The 18,673-nt window shown below is 42.0% G+C and overlaps 3 protein-coding genes across 3 annotated transcripts; all 3 read right to left on the reverse strand.

Moving 5' to 3' along the window:
- Positions 1-2,050: 2,050 nt before the first annotated feature.
- On the reverse strand, positions 2,051-3,700 carry LOC116951566 (globin-3). Its single transcript, XM_032970294.2, has 3 exons — positions 3,348-3,700; positions 2,755-2,986; positions 2,051-2,330 (listed from the first exon to the last, which is right to left on the reverse strand). The coding sequence occupies exons 1-3, from the start codon at positions 3,467-3,469 to the stop codon at positions 2,232-2,234; spliced, it is 453 nt and encodes a 150-aa protein (XP_032826185.1). The 5' UTR covers positions 3,470-3,700; the 3' UTR covers positions 2,051-2,231.
- A 3,658-nt stretch (positions 3,701-7,358) lies between these two features.
- On the reverse strand, positions 7,359-8,848 carry LOC116951653 (globin-5). The gene is made up of 3 exons (XM_032970447.2): positions 8,660-8,848; positions 8,064-8,295; positions 7,359-7,638 (listed from the first exon to the last, which is right to left on the reverse strand). Exons 1-3 carry the CDS (start codon positions 8,779-8,781, stop codon positions 7,540-7,542), a joined length of 453 nt encoding a protein of 150 aa, XP_032826338.1. The 5' UTR covers positions 8,782-8,848; the 3' UTR covers positions 7,359-7,539.
- A 7,195-nt stretch (positions 8,849-16,043) lies between these two features.
- Positions 16,044-17,534, reverse strand: LOC116951647 (globin-5). The gene is made up of 3 exons (XM_032970436.2): positions 17,345-17,534; positions 16,749-16,980; positions 16,044-16,323 (listed from the first exon to the last, which is right to left on the reverse strand). The coding sequence occupies exons 1-3, from the start codon at positions 17,464-17,466 to the stop codon at positions 16,225-16,227; spliced, it is 453 nt and encodes a 150-aa protein (XP_032826327.1). The 5' UTR covers positions 17,467-17,534; the 3' UTR covers positions 16,044-16,224.
- Between the last annotated feature and the right edge of the window lie 1,139 nt (positions 17,535-18,673).

Here is an 18,673-nt window from a genome sequence, read left to right on the forward strand (position 1 = left end):
AACGAGTAAACCCAAGTATTTGAGGCACTCAATTTGTTCAATAATGTTGTTTCCATAATCTATAATTAGTGAAGAGAATAAAACTGGACTTTTGTTAGAAGAAACTACCATGAGCATCGTTTTTTTTTTCTGGATTCAGGAGCAATTTTAGTGATGGCATTTGCCGATTACATTAAATAGAAATCGTGTTGGAGATGCTGTTGTACTTCATTTGGAGTTTCGAAAGATACTAAAATGACATTGTCATCAGCAAAGATATTTAATTCTGCGTGGTTTAAGTTTAGTCCAAGATTGTTTAAACATAATGGGCACAGAATTGGAGCCAGCAAAGAACCTTGTAGAACACCCTTTTGTGATTTTAATGTTTGTGGACGACATTATTACTATGTACCTTTTGAGAACGGTCTGAGACGTAACTCTTAAACAATTTTATTGTACTGTCTGAAAATGTTAGTTGACCAAGTCTTGTGAGAAAAATGTCATGGTCAACGGTATCAAATGCTTTTGACAAGTCGAGGAATCGTGCACTGCAGTAGTGGCCTTTTTCCAGGTTAGTGAAAAGAAAATGTAATACATCCATCATTGCTGTGGTGGTAGTGTAGTAACAGTAAATCATCTCGAAAACCAGACTGTTTACTGTGAAGGAGATTTACTTTTTCGGAAGCGGTTCATTTGTGATTTAAGTATTTTTTCGAATGTTTGAGTAACTGGTGAAAGAATTGAGATTGGTCTCATTAAATTTTTCTATGGTGTTCAATTCAAAATAAGCAGTTATTCGTGTGAGAGTTAAATGAGACCATTCGGACTTTTAACACCTCAAGGCCCACACTGATGTGTGTATGCATCCGTTTGGTATGCAGGTAACTCCTGGCCACCGCTCAGCCCAGCTAGGTTCAGAGTTTTACACATCTGGTTGTTCCACCAATACTCACCTCCCAAAAGTTTTCAGATCGCAGGTGTGTGGTTCTACTCCTGACTCTATCGTTTCAGGATTCCTGTACACAATATGGTGATGTATAATACCTAGCACAGATGTGGTCACTGATGGGAAAATGACTTTTTTACAAGGCTAAAGGAAAATCACGAAGAATAATATAAACGAGCTATCATTTGGGATTCTTTACGCACAGACTATTCAGTCCTTGTTGATAGGAGTCACATGACCTGCCCCACTGCTTTCTCAAATGTTGCATGTGATTGTTTTTTATTGCATTTTCTATCATTCCTAAATGTCAAAACTCATCTGTTTAATTTATGTTGCATTTGCTTTGTCTGGCATTACTGTCTCTTTCCCCATGCAGCATGTTTCCTACTTTTCTGAAACGAGGCCATGTGACCTCACTGCTCAAGAAAATAGTTTCCAACTGAAAGGATCCTGTTTATTACTGTCCAATCGCAAACCTATCAAGAGTCTCAAAACTTCTCATCCTGTCCAGTTAAGGACCATAAGACATTCGGTATCCCCTCGATGGGCTTCATGTCCCCCCTCAGCTACTCAAAATAGGCATGAATGTGTTATTTTCTCAAAAAAATGTATTCTCACGCCTGGCATGGCCCCAAGCTATAAACATTATTTTTGTAATTTAAAAAACGCGTTAAATTGGTTAAAAAATGGGCATCAACTTTCCGAGAGTATTTTTTCCAAACATCGCAATCTTTCGGCAATGCTTTCTGGTCTGAAAAATAGAGCAGTATTGAAAAATGTTAGCTTATATTTGTTCAGCTGTAATACAGCTGTTTATAACAATCAAAGGCATAGTATGCCAAGCCTAGGCCGAGTTGCCCCTTGTCCAATTTCCCCCCCATGCCCACTTCGTAGCCTGGTGCCTCAATTGTTCCAGACTATGAGCCCCTGCTGAGTTGCACTGCCTGCACACTCAACAGCCAAGCATCCGTTGACATCTCTGGTAAAGTGTCAATCAAACGTTGCTCCTTTGACACTTCCACTGAGAGATCCGTCAACCATTACACCATAGCAGCATCCACACAACGCAAGTCACACATTTCATTCATCATAACAACTCTTAAAAATTTCACACATTCCAAAATCTGCATGCATGGAAGTTTTATTGATTTTCACTGGAAAGTTTCATTTAATTTATTGTCATTGACAAAAACAACTCGCAAAGATGCTTCATTCTCCAAGACATCTCTGTCGACAGAAACTGGTGCAAATCATGTGGCAAAGGCAGTTGCGTAGCAGTCTTGCAGGAGTGGCCGTGCACGTTGGTTTAGTAGGCAGACCTGAGCAGGATGCAAATCATGCTCATGAGCTTCTCGAAGCCGGCATCGCCTGCGGCAACGGTGTCAGCAATGACCGCGGCCAGGACCTGGAAAGACATCAGGGAAAAATCGATTTGGCAAATAAAATAGGTTATCTTTCATTACACAAGCATCTAATAGTGAATGTAAAACTTTATTTTCAACTTCTGTACTTTTTGCAAAATAGCTATCCATGATCCCTGCTGCCACTAGGCCATACAACTTTTTATTGAATGGAATTAATTGCAAACTGAATCGTGAAAGTGAATCAAATAGGGGAGAGTGGAGGCTCCTTACAGACCGACTGAGTAGAATACATTTTTATGGAACTACTCTTTATTAAGTTGTTGGTGGATCCAAACGCACTATGTGAGAGGGATTGAGATGTATCTTCATTAGTGACCCTGTACCAATCTAGCTAACAGCTGTAGGCAGCAGTCACCCAAGAGCCAATCAGTAGTGATTGATCGTTATGTTCACTGCATGCGTTACCTTGAAGTACTGGGGGTCGACCTGGAAGCTTTTGGCGTGCTTGCCACTCAGATCCCCAAGCTTCATGCTCATTTTCTCGGTGTCATCCATGGACACCACGGCATCGTTGACGGCGTTGATGATCCTCTCGGCGTGCCAGCGCACGTCCGCGGATTTCTTGAGCTGATCAGCCGTAGTCAGCCCCTTGAACTTGGGGAAGAATTCCTGAGCAGCGGGGGTGCTGGTGAAGAACCTGTTTTGAAAGAAGGAACATTGTGATTTTAATAGATTTGTCAAGTGAGCCAGACAGTTAAACATGAACAAAATAGATCAATGTAAAAGCACATCTAAGTGAAAATATTGTTTTTCCAGCAGAAGACGCAATATATTGGGGGAAATGGTAATGACAAAAATCCAAGAAATTTTTACACGACTTCGATGTATTTTTACTTTGATATTTATTTTTAGAATTAATGTACCCTATATAGAGTAGTCACAATGTAAACAGCATATACTTTTCGTTCCCACTGTACATCGCAACACGATTGCTGTTTTAATATTATGAAATTCATGGATTGAAGGTGTTCATTTCACATAACGAAAGATTGCCTTACTTCACCAGGATGTCCACACCAGTGGTCTCATAATTGGAGTAGACGGGGGCCCACGCACTGCGGATTTTGGTCTTCTCAGCAGCGCTCAGAGGCGCAACACTTCCAGAGTCGACGATAGGCATGGCGATTGCTTTTGGAGTTGATCGGCGATGATCCTGCGAAGGGAGTCTGAAGTGATGAGCCACTCATCTGAGGACCTCCTTATATATCCATTTTATCAGCGTTCTCCCAATATCATACATGATGAAGCAGATAATTTGAAATGATTGCAGCAACAACAAAACAAACTATGAAATGAAATACCAAATACATTTTATAACAAAATCTGAACTATTCATGATTTAAATACTAGAATGCATTTTCCCCTTTTATGATTTTCATCAATATATAGAGAGGTTACAGGATGATTTTAACAAGGTTTTATGATTTCACATTTTATTGCAATATGCTTATGGACCAATATGCACTGTCAGCTGTGAGTGAAGAAACAAGAGATGTCGTAACAGGACTGTCTTCTGCGAAATTCCCATCAAATATATCGTGGCTAAATACGTGGAAAAATACAAAGGCTCTCTTTTTTAAACATTGTTATTTCCTAAGTACATTTAGAATTTCATGATAGTGTAATCAAATGTTAGTGGGTTAATGTAACCCAGTTGAAGTAATCTTCATATTTTATGCTCTAATGCATCTTAATATATTATAATTATATTCTTGGTTCTTTCGGTGAAGTCACGTAGAAGGGAAACAATAAAATAATAAAAATGTAAAACAATAAAATTCTTACGACGTTTCGACTGCAACACAAGCAATCATCATCAGGTGTGAAAACCACAGCATTAAATTTTGAAAAAAGTGGCGGTTATTTTTAACGTTAGCATCATGGCGAGCGATTTGACAGTTTGTTCAGATGGACGAGTCTATCTATGTTCAGAAAAGAGGAGGGGGGAGACGAAAATAATGGATGCGGTCTGAAAGCCACCGTAAGCGTGAACAATCAATTAAGACCCGAAATGGTTTATCAAATCCTTCCAATGATTGCTAAGCCAGAATCCATCTTCTCGGTTGAAATTGTCTGTGTTTGTATATGTGGATAGCCTCATGAACGATCTCTCATGGTAACCAGATGGCTTTCAAAGAACCTCTGTCTTGGAGAAGTCAATGTCATGTGAGCCTACTGAATTATAACAGTGATCTGCCACGGCCGAGGTGTTGGTCCTACCGTATTTTAGGTCTGCTTTGTGTTCACGAATGTGGTCCGAGACATATCGTTTGGTTTCTCCAATGTAACTACTACCACAGAGGCATCTTAGTTTGTAGACGCCAGGGTACTGTATGTCCGGAATCACATATTTTACAGACGGAACCAGATCACGGATTTTATGCAATGTGTTGAATCGGACCTGGATCTTGTGTTTATTCAAGATTTTGGAGATATTTTTTGTGATCCCCGCAATGTAGGGTAAAGTGATGGTATTGAAAGGCTCCTCAAGAGGGTCCTTCTTCATGGTTGGAGTGATAGCTTTGCAGTTTGTGTAGTCGGAGTAACCATTAGCCTTAAGAGCTTGGTGTACCTGCTTGAGTTCACTGGCTATGTGTTCCTGGTCGGATATGCATTGGGCTCTATGGTGCAGAGTCATGATGTCTAGAGGACAGCGCTGGTCCCTTCACCTGATAAAGGCCACTTGTGTTGCGGCCGAAACGTCGTGAGTTTTTTATTTTTTGTTGTTTTTTACGTGATTTTACCGAATAGAACCAAAGAGTATGGATCCTTGCAGTCACGAAAGCTTCAAATCTAGAGCAGAATGATGATGCGGGTTTAGTCTGTTTAGTGATTCATTAGTAGCTAATATGTAAGCATCATCATCGGAGTCAAACAGTGGTGGAATAAGAGCTTCAACAATTTGCAGGTGTAATCAAATGGGAAAACAATATTTTTTTCCGCGACAAAATATTTTTTTTCTTCATTTTATTCAAGATGTAATCAATATGGGGTTGGAACGTAAGTTTTGAATCAACTAGTAAACCCAAGTATTTGAAGCACTCAGTTTGTTCAATAATGTTGTTTCCATAATCTATAATTGGTGAAGAGAATAAAACTGGACTTTTGTTAGAAGAAAATACCATGAGCATCGTTTTTTTCTGGATTCAGGAGCAATTTTAGTGATGGCATTTGCCGATTACATTAAATAGAAATCGTGTTGGAGATGCTGTTGTACTTCATTTGGAGTTTCGAAAGATACTAAAATGACATTGTCATCAACAAAGATATTTAATTCTGCGTGGTTTAAGTTTAGTCCAAGATTGTTTAAACATAATGGGCACAGAATTGGAGCCAGCACAGAACCTTGTAGAACACCCTTTGTGATTTTAATATTTGTGGACGACATTATTACTATGTACCTTTTGAGAACGGTCTGAGACGTAACTCTTAAACAATTTTATTGTACTGTCTGAAAATGTTAGTTGATCAATTCTTGTGAGAAAAATGTCATGGTCAACGGTATCAAATGCTTTTGACAAGTTGAGGAATCGTGCACAGCAGTCGTGGCCTTTTTCCAGGTTAGTGAAAAGGAAATGTAATACATCCATCATTGCTGTGGTGGTAGTGTAGTAACAGTAAATCATCTCGAAAACCAGACTGTTTACTGTGAAGGAGATTTACTTTTTCGGAAGCGATTCATTTGTGATTTAAGTATTTTTTCGAATATTTGAGTAACTGGTGAAAGAATAGAGATTGGTCTCATTGAATTTTTCTATGTTGTTCAATTCATAATAAGCAGTTATTCGTGTGAGAGTTAAATGAGACCATTCGGACTTTTAACACCTCAAGGCCTACACTGACGTGTTTATGCATCCGTTTGCTATGCAGGTAACTCCTGGCCACCGCTCAGCCCAGCTTGGTTCAGAGTTTTACACATCTGGTTGTTCCACCAATACTCACCTCCCAAAAGTTTTCATATCACAGGTGTGCGGTTCTGCTCCTGACTCTATCGTTTCAGAATTCCTGTACACAATATGGTGATGTATAATACCTAGCACAGATGATGTGGTCACTGATGGGAAAATGACTTTATTTACAAGGCTAAAGGAAAATCACGAAGAATAATATAAACGAGCTATCTTTTGGGATTCTTTACGCACAGACTATTCAGTCCCTGTTGATAGGAGTCACATGACCTGCCCCACTGCTTTCTCAAATGTTGCTTGCGATTGCTTTTTTATTGCATTTTCCATCATTCCTAAATGTCAAAACTCATCTGTTTAATTTATGTTGCATTTGCTTTGTCTGGCATTACTATCTCTTTCCCCATGCAGCATGTTTCCTTCTTTTCTGAAACGAGGCCATGTGACCTCACTGCTCAAGAAAAGTTTCCAACTGAAAGGATCCTGTTTATTACTGTCCAATCGCAAACCTCTCAAGAGTCTCAAAACTTCTCGTCCTGTCCAGTTAAGGACCATGAGACATTCGGTATGCCCTCGATGGTCTTCATGTTCCCCCTCAGCTACTCAAAATAGGCATGAATGTGTTATTTTCTTTAAAAAATGTATTCTCACGCCTGGCATGCCCCCAAGCTATAAAGAATATTTTTGTAATTAAATAAATGCGTTACATTTTTCGGCAATGCTTTATGGTCTGAAAAATAGAGCAGTTTTGACAAATGTTAGCTTATATTTGTTCAGCTGTAATACAGCTGTTGATGACAATCAAAGGCATAGTATGCCTAGCCTAGGCCTAGTTGCACCTTGTCCAATTTCCCCCCCATGCCCATTTCGTAGCCTGGTTCCTCAATTGTTCCAGACTATGTGCCCCTGCTGAGTTGCACTGCCTGCACAGTCAACAGCCAAGCATCCGTTGACATCTCTGGTAAAGTGTCAATCAAACGTTGCTCCTTTGACACTTCCACTGAGAGATCCGTCAACCATTACACCATAGCAGCATCCACACAACGCAAGTCACACATTTTATTCATTATAACAACTCTTAAAAATTTCACACATTCCAAAATCTGCATGCATGGAAGTTTTATTGATTTTCATTGGAAAGTTACATTCAATTTATTGTCATTGACAAAAACAACTTGCAAAGATGCTTCATTCTCCAAGACATCTCTGTCGACAGAAACTGGTGCAAATCATGTGGCAAAGGCAGTTGTGTAGCAGTCTTGCAGGAGTGGCCGTGCACGTTGGTTTAGTAGGCGGACCTGAGCAGGATGCAAATCATGCTCATGAGCTTCTCGAAGCCGGCATCGCCTGCGGCAACGGTGTCAGCAATGACCGCGGCCAGGACCTGGAAAGACATCAGAGAAAATTCGATTTGGCAAATTAAATAGGTTATCTTTCATTACACAAGCATCTAATAGTGAATGTAAAGCTTTATTTTCAACTTCTGTACTTTTTGCAAAATAGCTATCCATGATCCCTGCTGCCACTAGGCCATACAACTTTTTATTGAATGGAATTAATTGCAAACTGAATCGTGAAAATGAATCAAATAGGGGAGAGTGGAGGCTCCTTACAGACCGACTGAGTAGAATATATTTTTATGGAACTACTCTTTATTAAGTTTTTGGTAGATCCAAACGCACTATATGAGAGGGATTGAGATGTATCTTCATTAGTAACCCCTGTACAAATCTAGCTAACAGCTGTAGGCAGCAGTCACCCAAGAGCCAACCAGTAGTGATTGATCGTTATGCTCACTGCATGAGTTACCTTGAAGTACTGGGGGTCGACCTGGAAGCTTTTGGCGTGCTTGCCACTCAGATCCCTAAGCTTCATGCTCATCTTCTCGGTGTCATCCATGGACGCCACGGCATCGTTGACGGCGTTGATGATCCTCTCGGCGTGCCAGCGCACGTCCGCGGATTTCTTGAGCTGATCAGCCGTAGTCAGCCCCTTGAACTTGGGGAAGAATTCCTGAGCAGCGGGGGTGCTGGTGAAGAACCTGTTTTGAAGGAAGCAACATTCTGTGATTTAAATTAATTCTCAAGTTGGCCAAACAGTTGACTAACAAAATAGATCAATGTAAAAGTACACCTAAGTGAAAATATTGTTTTTCCAGCAGAAGACGCAATATATCGGGGGAAATTGTAATGACAAAAATCTAAGTAATTTTTACACGACTTCGACGTATTTTTATTTTGATATTCATTTTTAGAATAATTAATGTACCCTATATAGAGTAGTCACAATGTCAACAGCATATGTGCTTTTCGTTCCCACTGTACATCGCAACACGATTGCTGTTTTAATATTATGAAATTCATGAATTGAAGGTGTTCATTTCACATAACGAAAGATTGCCTTACTTCACCAGGATGTCCACACCGGAAGTCTCATAAGTGGAGTACACGGGGGCCCACGCGCTCCGGATTTTGGTCTTCTCAGCAGCGCTCAGAGGCGCAACGCTTCCAGTGTCAACGATAGGCATGGCGATTGCTTTTGGAGTTGATCGGCGATGATCTTGCGAAGGGAGTCTGAAGTGATGAGCTACTCATCTGAGGACCTCCTTATATATCCATTTTATCAGCGTTTTCCCAATATCATACATGATGATGCAGATAATTTGAAATGATTGCAGCAACAACAAAACTATGAAATGAAATAGCAAATACATTTTAAAACAAAATCTGAACTATTAATTACTTAAATACTAGAATGCATTTTCCCTTTTTATGATTTTCATCAATATATAGAGAGGTTACAGGATGATATTAACAAGGTTTTATGATTTCAAATTTTATTGCAATATGCTTATGGACCAATATGCACTGTCAGCTGTGAGTGAAGAAACAAGAGATGTCGTAACGGGACTGTCTTCTGCGAAATTCCCATCAAATATATCGTGGCTAAATACGTGGAAAAATACAAAGGCTCTCTTTTTTAAACATAGTTATTTCCTAAGCACATTTAGTATTTCATGACAGTGTAATGAAATGTTAGTGGGTTAATGTAACCCAGTTGAAGTAATCTTCATATTTTATGCTCTATTATCTTATAGTTGGTTCATTATTAATCCAAGCCCTTATTTTATATTGTCCGTAACTAAGCAATCCACCAGTGTTAATTCATTGTGAGTCATCATTGACATATGTTGTGAATCGCACGAATGGTAATTTCATGTTCCTTATTGGTTCTTGAAAATGTTTATTAAGAGACATTGGAGGTAGTTCCAAATATGTTTTTTGCAAAGTTGTGCTTTTCAAAATGTTAATGGGTTTTTAACGTCTGCCAGCATTTTGGTGTTGCAATAAATGGCCGCCTTTGTAGTTATAATAGCAAAAATATTTGTCCAGGAGAGTCATAAGATGTATTTATACTGGAGGAATCCGATGAGCTATAAAGTCCTTCTGTAGGGGCAGGTCAGAACTTTGCAACAACAAACAATACAAAAAAACGACCGAAGTGCAAAGTATAGAAAAGGTAAACAAATCATAAAAAGATACATATGTAGTGGTAGACTTCACTCGGACAACTTTGTTCGTTTCTCCGACACCACTTTATTTACAACTCTCCGCATTCCGTCGATAACTCCACAGTTCCTCCGATTGCCACGGCTTGCTCGCCGCGCTCTGCCCGTCTCGCTCGCTCCGCTTCCTCCCCTGTCCTTCTCTGTCTCCCTCCGTCGCTCGCTGTCTCCGTCTCTCTCCGTCTCTCGCTGTCTCCGTCCCTCTACGTCTCACTCTCGTTATCTCTCCTGTCTCTCTCCGTCACTCGCTGTCTCTGTCTCTCTCTCTCCGTCTCTCGCTGTCTCCGTCCCTCTTCGTCTCACTCTCGTTATCTCTCCTGTCTCTCTCCGTCACTCGCTGTCTCTGGCTCTCTCTCCGTCTCACTCTGGTTATCTCTCCCTGTCTCCGCTTCCCTCTGTACTCTCTCTCCGTCTCTCTGTCTCACCGCTTATCTCCCTGTCTTCTCTCTGTCTAACTCGCCGTCCTTGTCTCTCTCTGTCTTGCTCCGTCTATCTCTCCCTGTCTCTTTCTGTCTCCGCTTCCCTCTGTTCTCTGTGTCTCTGCTTGTCTCCGCTTGTCTCTCCACTGCTAGCTGCTCCGTCTCCTATGTCTTCTCCCCGTTCTCTCCCACCTTGCCTAATCACAACTCCCCTCTGTCTTTCTGTCTCCCCCTTATATCCCCGGTTTCATTATTAACCAATTAATTAGCCATGTACCCCCGACGCCCCGCGTCCTCCTGCACCTGTTTCCTGCCTCCTCTATTCCCAAACATTCCGGCGCCACCTTGCCCTTGACAACAACCCCAGCCAATCACAGCCGTCCATCGCTCCCCAGCTTAATTGGCCCATCATTACCTCACCATTCCCCCACTGTCCATCACTCGCGCGTCTTTACCATTTTCACCTGTATGCGCGTGTTACTCCACTACATCACTACCCCCCCCTCCCATGAAATAATTAGCCGTCCCGGCTACAACAACAATCCGACATCCGAACAGTGGTGAGCAACAATGTACACCAAAAGAACTGGTCAACCCACTTATCCCTCAGCACAGCCCATCCGTGTAAATTTGTATGCACGCACCGACATGTGAATGTGACTGTTTGACAACGGTGTAGGCAATCACAAGGTGTGAGAGTCATGGACAGCGGCCAGTCTTCAACGAGTTCGCGTGGCCGAGCCCCCAGGGGAGGCGAGCATGCTCTCCCTGGAGGTCCTGGGAGAATTTGCAAAAGACCCAAAAAGGGCATGGCCCCTCCCCAGGAGTTGGGCAACAGGATGAGCAGAAGTGACATACGGGTGCTCCACTCCCCCCTTCAAGTGCACATCCGGTCAGCACGACCGGAAACTCCAGGGCGTCAGGTGCAGGAATCCTGTGACGAGAGAAACCACCTCCTGAGGCATAGCACCACAAGCCCACGCCTCAGCTCGTCGGACACGACAGCCACCCGGCCCAGGGAAGTGGAGATGATCGTATTCTGCCCGGCGGAAGAAAGAAACCAAATATACATAGATTCCGACGCATTGGATGCACAACAAACACCGGTAATCAACCCAAAATCACACAACCACCCCATAGATGGCAGGGTCTCACACCGCTGTGCTACCATTCCACCCCACAGGTGGCAATAAGGCGACGACTGAAAGTCTTAACACCCACCTACGCACACCACTTAACATTCCGGACGTCTCCCTACATCCCAGGTCGAGAAGTCACACTTCAGGGTCGACCCATGTACTGGGCAAAGAAGTCGCACTTCAGGGTTGCCCCAGTATCTACATTGTCCGTTGGCACGTCCTTTCTCTTAGCCAATTTCTTCGACATGTCGACGTGGTTCCGTAGTCACTTCTGACACCAAATGTAGTGGTAGACTTCACTCGGACAACTTTGTTCTTTTCTCCGACACCACTTTATTTACAACTCTCCGCATTCCGTCGATAACTCCACAGTTCCTCTGATTGCCACGGCTCGTTCGCCGCGCTCTGCCCGTCTCGCTCGCTCCACTTCCTCCCCTGTCTTTCTCTGTCTCCCTCCGTCACTCGCCGTCTCTGTCCCTCTCTCTCTCCGTCACTCGCTGTCTCCGTCCCTCTCCGTCTCTCTACGTCTCACTCTGGTTATCTCTCCTGTTATCTCTCCGTCACTCGCTGTCTCTGGCTCTCTCTCCGTCACTCGCTGTCTCTGTCTCTCTCCGTCTCTCACTGTCTCTGTCTCTCCGTCTCTCTCTGTCTCTCTCTCTGTCTCTCTCCGTCTCTCTACGTCCCTCTCCGTCTCTCTACGTCTCACTCTGGTTATCTCTCCTGTCTCTCTCCGTCACTCGCTGTCTCTGGCTCTCTCTCCGTCACTTGCTGTCTCTCTCCGTCTCTCTCCGTCTCTCTATGTCTCTCTACGTCTCACTCTGGTTATCTCTCTCCGTCTCTGCTTGTCTCCACTGCTAGCTGCTCAGTCTCCTATGTCTTCTCCCCGTTCTCTCCCACCTTCGTCGTTCCAGCCCTATTCACAACTCCCCTCTGTCTTTCTGTCTCCCCCTTATATCCCCGGTTTCATTACTCACCAATTAATTAGCCATGTGCCCCCGACGCCCCGCGTCCTCCTGCACCTGTTTCCTGCCTCCTCTATTCCCAAACATTCCGGCGCCACCTTGCCCTTGACAACAACCCCAGCCAATCACAGCCGTCCATCGCTCCCCAGCTTAATTGGCCCATCATTACCTCACCATTCCCCCACTGTCCATCACTTGCGCGTCTTTACCATTTTCACCTTTTTGCCTCCTTTATTCCCAGACATTCCGGCGCCACCTTGCCCTTGACAACAACCCCAGCCAATCACAGCCGTCCATCGCTCCCCAGCTTAATTGGCCCATCATTACCTCACCATTCCCCACCGCCGCACCTGGCCGGCCCGACATGACCCCACTGTCCATCACTCGCGCATCTTTACCATTTTCCCCTGTATGCACGTGTTACTCCACTACACATATACAAACACAACTAAACTTCTTACCAGGTAAAGCCCACTGAGCTATTTGACTCTTTTTCAGAAGCGACCTGGCCACATGGTTGCTCAACTATATGTCTTATATTGAAATGTATAACAATTTAATCTTAATCCAGCTTTTTAAATGTGGAGGGAAAAACTAGGGGACCCGGAGAAAAATCCACGCGATCACTCAGGGAACATGCAAACTCCAAATAAGCAGGTGTCAGGGTCGGGATCGAACCCCTGATCTGCTGCTTACCAGGCAAGGAATATACCATCACACCACTGTGGCACCCCTTAAAAGGGAAGTAGAGAAGTTGAAGTTGCATGAGTACATTCCTCAGCTTGGGAAAGGCAGTAAAACATTAGCAAAAACCGTCCAAGACCACACCAAGACAACACACAGTCCCCTCAGTAAAGTTAGAACTCGATACATACCTACTATAATCACCCAGGAATGTCCTTAACGCTCGTGACGTCACTCCACATCGAACAGCCCCCTAATTAATATTCTTGAGCAGGTGACGTCCTCCAAATGTTAAGGGAGGAAAAAAAATGTTCCGTAACATTGGTGCTGCAAAGGCTTTGTCACTTTTCTGGTTCTTGTGATAGTTAAAAGGCATTTGGATGGACATCTTAGGTTTCTTGGATTTGAGAATGCGATTATTGGATGAACAGGGCCCAATGTAGATTTCTTCTTGCATCAGGTGATGTGAGATTGGATTATACGTAGAGGTTACAAAGCTGGGTCCTGCATGATACATCCAGTGCAAATTGAAGAGCAGAATGATACTCTTTGGTTCTATTAAGTAAAGTCACGTAAAAAATAAAAAAATAATAAAAACTCACGACGTTTCGGCCACAACACAAGTGGCCTTCATCAGGTGAAGGGACCAGCGCTGTCCTCTAGACAGTCTGGTCCCTTCACCTGATGAAGGCCACTTGTGTTGTGGCCGAAACGTCGTGAATTTTTCTTTTCTGTTGTTTTTTACGTGACTTTACCGAATAGAACCAAAGAGTATGGATCTTTGCAGTCACGAAAGCTTCAAATCTAGAGCAGAATGATAATGCGGGTTTAGTCTGTTTAGTGATTCATTAGTAGCTGATATGTAAGCAGCATCATCGGAGTCAAACAGTGGTGGAATGAGAGCTTCAACAATTTGCAGGTGTAATCAAATGAGGAAAAATATTTTTTTCCGCGACAAAATATATTTTTTCTTCATTTTATTCAAAATGTAATCAATATGGGGTTGGAACGTAAGTTTTGAATCAACTAGAAAACCCAAGTATTTGAAGCACTCAGTTTGTTCAATAATGTTGTTTCCATAATCTATAATTAGTGAAGAGAATAAAACTGTACTTTTGTTCAAAGAAAATACCATAAGCATCGTTTTTTTCTGGATTCAGGAGCAATTTTAGTGATGGCATTTGCCGATTACATTAAATAGAAATCGTGTTGGAGATGCTGTTGAACTTCATTTGGAGATTCGCCAGATACTAAAATGACATTGTCATCAGCAAAGATATTTAATTCTGCGTGGTTTAAGTTTAGTCCAAGATTGTTTAAACATAATGGGCACAGAATTGGAGCCAGCACAGAACCTTGTAGAACACCCTTTTGTGATTTTAATGTTTGTGGACGACATTATTACTATGTACCTTTTGAGAACGGTCTGAGACGTAACTCTTAAACAATTTTATTGTACTGTCTGAAAATGTTAGTTGACCAAGTCTTGTGAGAAAAATGTCATGGTCAACGGTATCAAATGCTTTTGACAAGTCGAGGAATCGTGCACAGCAGTCGTGGCCTTTTTCCAGGTTAGTGAAAAGAAAATGTAATACATCCATCATTGATGTGGTGGTAGTGTAGTAACAGTAAATAATCTCGAAAACCAGACTGTTTACTGCGAAGGAGATTTACTTTTTCGGAAGCGGTTCATTTGTGATTTAAGTATTTTTTCGAATGTTTGAGTAACTGGTGAAAGAATAGAGATTGGTCTCATTGAATTTTTCTATGGTGTTCAATTCAAAATAAGGAGTTATTCGTGTGAGAGTTAAATGAGACCATTCGGACTTTTAACACCTCAAGGCCTACACTGACGTGTTTATGCATCCGTTTGGTATGCAGGTAACTCCTGGCCACCGCTCAGCCCAGCTTGGTTCAGAGTTTTACACATCTGGTTGTTCCACCAATACTCACCTCCCAAAAGTTTTCATATCACAGGTGTGCGGTTCTACTCCTGACTCTATCGTTTCAGAATTCCTGTACAAAATTTGGTGATGTATAATACCTAGCACAGATGATGTGGTCATTGATGGGAAAATGACTTTATTTACAAGGCTAAAGGAAAATCACGAAGAATAATATAACGAGCTATCTTTTGGGATTCTTTACGCACAGACTATTCAGTCCTTGTTGATAGGAGTCACATGACCTGCCTCACTCCTTTCTCAAATGTTGCATGCGATTGCTTTTTTATTGCATTTTCCATCATTCCTAAATGTCAAAACTCATCTGTTTAATTTATGTTGCATTTGCTTTGTCTGGCATTACTATCTCTTTCCCCATGCAGCATGTTTCCTTCTTTTCTGAAACGAGGCCATGTGACCTCACTGCTCAAGAAAAGTTTCCAACTGAAAGGATCCTGTTTATTACTGTCCAATCGCAAACCTCTCAAGAGTCTCAAAACTTCTCGTCCTGTCCAGTTAAGGACCATGAGACATTCGGTATGCCCTCGATGGTCTTCATGTTCCCCCTCAGCTACTCAAAATAGGCATGAATGTGTTATTTTCTTTAAAAAATGTATTCTCACGCCTGGCATGCCCCCAAGCTATAAAGAATATTTTTGTAATTAAATAAATGCGTTACATTTTTCGGCAATGCTTTATGGTCTGAAAAATAGAGCAGTTTTGACAAATGTTAGCTTATATTTGTTCAGCTGTAATACAGCTGTTGATGACAATCAAAGGCATAGTATGCCTAGCCTAGGCCTAGTTGCACCTTGTCCAATTTCCCCCCCATGCCCATTTCGTAGCCTGGTTCCTCAATTGTTCCAGACTATGAGCCCCTGCTGAGTTGCACTGCCTGCACAGTCAACAGCCAAGCATCCGTTGACATCTCTGGTAAAGTGTCAATCAAACGTTGCTCCTTTGACACTTCCACTGAGAGATCCGTCAACCATTACACCATAGCAGCATCCACACAACGCAAGTCACACATTTTAATTCATTATAACAACTCTTAAAAATTTCACACATTCCAAAATCTGCATGCATGGAAGTTTTATTGATTTTCATTGGAAAGTTACATTCAATTTATTGTCATTGACAAAAACAACTTGCAAAGATGCTTCATTCTCCAAGACATCTCTGTCGACAGAAACTGGTGCAAATCATGTGGCAAAGGCAGTTGTGTAGCAGTCTTGCAGGAGTGGCCGTGCACGTTGGTTTAGTAGGCGGACCTGAGCAGGATGCAAATCATGCTCATGAGCTTCTCGAAGCCGGCATCGCCTGCGGCAACGGTGTCAGCAATGACCGCGGCCAGGACCTGGAAAGACATCAGAGAAAATTCGATTTGGCAAATAAAATAGGTTATCTTTCATTACACAAGCATCTAATAGTGAATGTAAAACTTTATTTTCAACTTCTGTACTTTTTGCAAAATAGCTATCCATGATCCCTGCTGCCACTAGGCCATACAACTTTTTATTGAATGGAATTAATTGCAAACTGAATCGTGAAAATGAATCAAATAGGGGAGAGTGGAGGCTCCTTACAGACCGACTGAGTAGAATATATTTTTATGGAACTACTCTTTATTAAGTTTTTGGTAGATCCAAACGCACTATATGAGAGGGATTGAGATGTATCTTCATTAGTAACCCCTGTACAAATCTAGCTAACAGCTGTAGGCAGCAGTCACCCAAGAGCCAACCAGTAGTGATTGATCGTTATGCTCACTGCATGAGTTACCTTGAAGTACTGGGGGTCGACCTGGAAGCTTTTGGCGTGCTTGCCACTCAGATCCCTAAGCTTCATGCTCATCTTCTCGGTGTCATCCATGGACGCCACGGCATCGTTGACGGCGTTGATGATCCTCTCGGCGTGCCAGCGCACGTCCGCGGATTTCTTGAGCTGATCAGCCGTAGTCAGCCCCTTGAACTTGGGGAAGAATTCCTGAGCAGCGGGGGTGCTGGTGAAGAACCTGTTTTGAAGGAAGCAACATTCTGTGATTTAAATTAATTCTCAAGTTGGCCAGACAGTTGACTAACAAAATAGATCAATGTAAAAGTACACCTAAGTGAAAATATTGTTTTTCCAGCAGAAGACGCAATTTATCGGGGGAAATTGTAATGACAAAAATCCAAGTAATTTTTACACGACTTCGACGTATTTTTATTTTGATATTCATTTTTAGAATAATTAATGTACCCTATATAGAGTAGTCACAATGTCAACAGCATATGTGCTTTTCGTTCCCACTGTACATCGCAACACGATTGCTGTTTTAATATTATGAAATTCATGGATTGAAGGTGTTCATTTCACATAACGAAAGATTGCCTTACTTCACCAGGATGTCCACACCGGAAGTCTCATAAGTGGAGTACACGGGGGCCCACGCGCTCCGGATTTTGGTCTTCTCAGCAGCGCTCAGAGGCGCAACGCTTCCAGTGTCAACGATAGGCATGGCGATTGCTTTTGGAGTTGATCGGCGATGATCTTGCGAAGGGAGTCTGAAGTGATGAGCCACTCATCTGAGGACCTCCTTATATATCCATTTTATCAGCGTTTTCCCAATATCATACATGATGATGCAGATAATTTGAAATGATTGCAGCAACAACAAAACTATGAAATGAAATAGCAAATACATTTTAAAACAAAATCTGAACTATTCATTATTTAAATACTAGAATGCATTTTCCCTTTTTATGATTTTCATCAATATATAGAGAGGTTACAGGATGATATTAACAAGGTTTTATGATTTCAAATTTTATTGCAATATGCTTATGGACCAATATGCACTGTCAGCTGTGAGTGAAGAAACAAGAGATGTCGTAACGGGACTGTCTTCTGCGAAATTCCCATCAAATATATCGTGGCTAAATACGTGGAAAAATACAAAGGCTCTCTTTTTTAAACATAGTTATTTCCTAAGCACATTTAGTATTTCATGACAGTGTAATCAAATGTTAGTGGTTTAATGTAACCCAGTTGAAGTAATCTTCATATTTTATGCTCTATTATCTTATAGTTGGTTCATTATTAATCCAAGCCCTTATTTTATATTGTCCGTAACTAAGCAATCCACCAGTGTTAATTCATTGGGAGTCATCATTGACATATGTTGTGAATCGCACGAATGGTAATTTCATGTTCCCTATTGGTTCTTGAAAATGTTTATTAAGAGACATTGGAGGTAGTTCCAAATATGGTTTTTGCAAAAGTTGTGCTTCTCAAAATGTTAATGGGTTTTTAACGTCTGCCAGCATTTTGGTGTTGCAATAAATGGCCGCCTTTGTAGTTATAATAGCAAAAATATTTGTCCAGGAGAGTCATAAGATTTATTTATACTGGAGGAATCCGATGAGCTATAAAGTCCTTCTGTAGGGGCAGGTCAGAACTTTGTAACAACAAACAATACAAAAAAACGACCGAAGTGCAAAGTATAGAAAAGGTAAACAAATCATAAAAAGATACATATGTAGTGGTAGACTTCACTCGGACAACTTTGTTCTTTTCTCCGACACCACTTTATTTACAACTCTCCGCATTCCGTCGATAACTCCACAGTTCCTCCGATTGCCACGGCTTGCTCGCCGCGCTCTGCCCGTCTCGCTCGCTCAGCTTCCTCCCCTGTCCTTCTCCGTCTCCCTCCGTCGCTCGCTGTC

The sequence above is a fragment of the Petromyzon marinus genome, chromosome 43 (genome assembly GCF_048934315.1).
Source record: "Petromyzon marinus isolate PM22_M1 ecotype Great Lakes invasive population chromosome 43, UKy_Petmar_22M1.pri1.0, whole genome shotgun sequence".
In the NCBI taxonomy this organism is placed as follows: Eukaryota; Metazoa; Chordata; class Hyperoartia; order Petromyzontiformes; family Petromyzontidae; genus Petromyzon; species Petromyzon marinus.

Coding starts and splice junctions, on each gene's coding strand:
- LOC116951566 (XM_032970294.2), bottom strand. CDS start 3,469: ATGCCTATCGTCGACTCTGGAAGTGTTGCGCCTCTGAGCGCTGCTGAG. Junction 2,987..3,347: donor GGTGTGGACATCCTGGTGAA/GTAAGGCAATCT, acceptor CTTTCAAAACAG/GTTCTTCACCAGCACCCCCG. Junction 2,331..2,754: donor TCGACCCCCAGTACTTCAAG/GTAACGCATGCA, acceptor ATGTCTTTCCAG/GTCCTGGCCGCGGTCATTGC.
- LOC116951653 (XM_032970447.2), bottom strand. CDS start 8,781: ATGCCTATCGTTGACACTGGAAGCGTTGCGCCTCTGAGCGCTGCTGAG. Junction 8,296..8,659: donor GGTGTGGACATCCTGGTGAA/GTAAGGCAATCT, acceptor CCTTCAAAACAG/GTTCTTCACCAGCACCCCCG. Junction 7,639..8,063: donor TCGACCCCCAGTACTTCAAG/GTAACTCATGCA, acceptor ATGTCTTTCCAG/GTCCTGGCCGCGGTCATTGC.
- LOC116951647 (XM_032970436.2), bottom strand. CDS start 17,466: ATGCCTATCGTTGACACTGGAAGCGTTGCGCCTCTGAGCGCTGCTGAG. Junction 16,981..17,344: donor GGTGTGGACATCCTGGTGAA/GTAAGGCAATCT, acceptor CCTTCAAAACAG/GTTCTTCACCAGCACCCCCG. Junction 16,324..16,748: donor TCGACCCCCAGTACTTCAAG/GTAACTCATGCA, acceptor ATGTCTTTCCAG/GTCCTGGCCGCGGTCATTGC.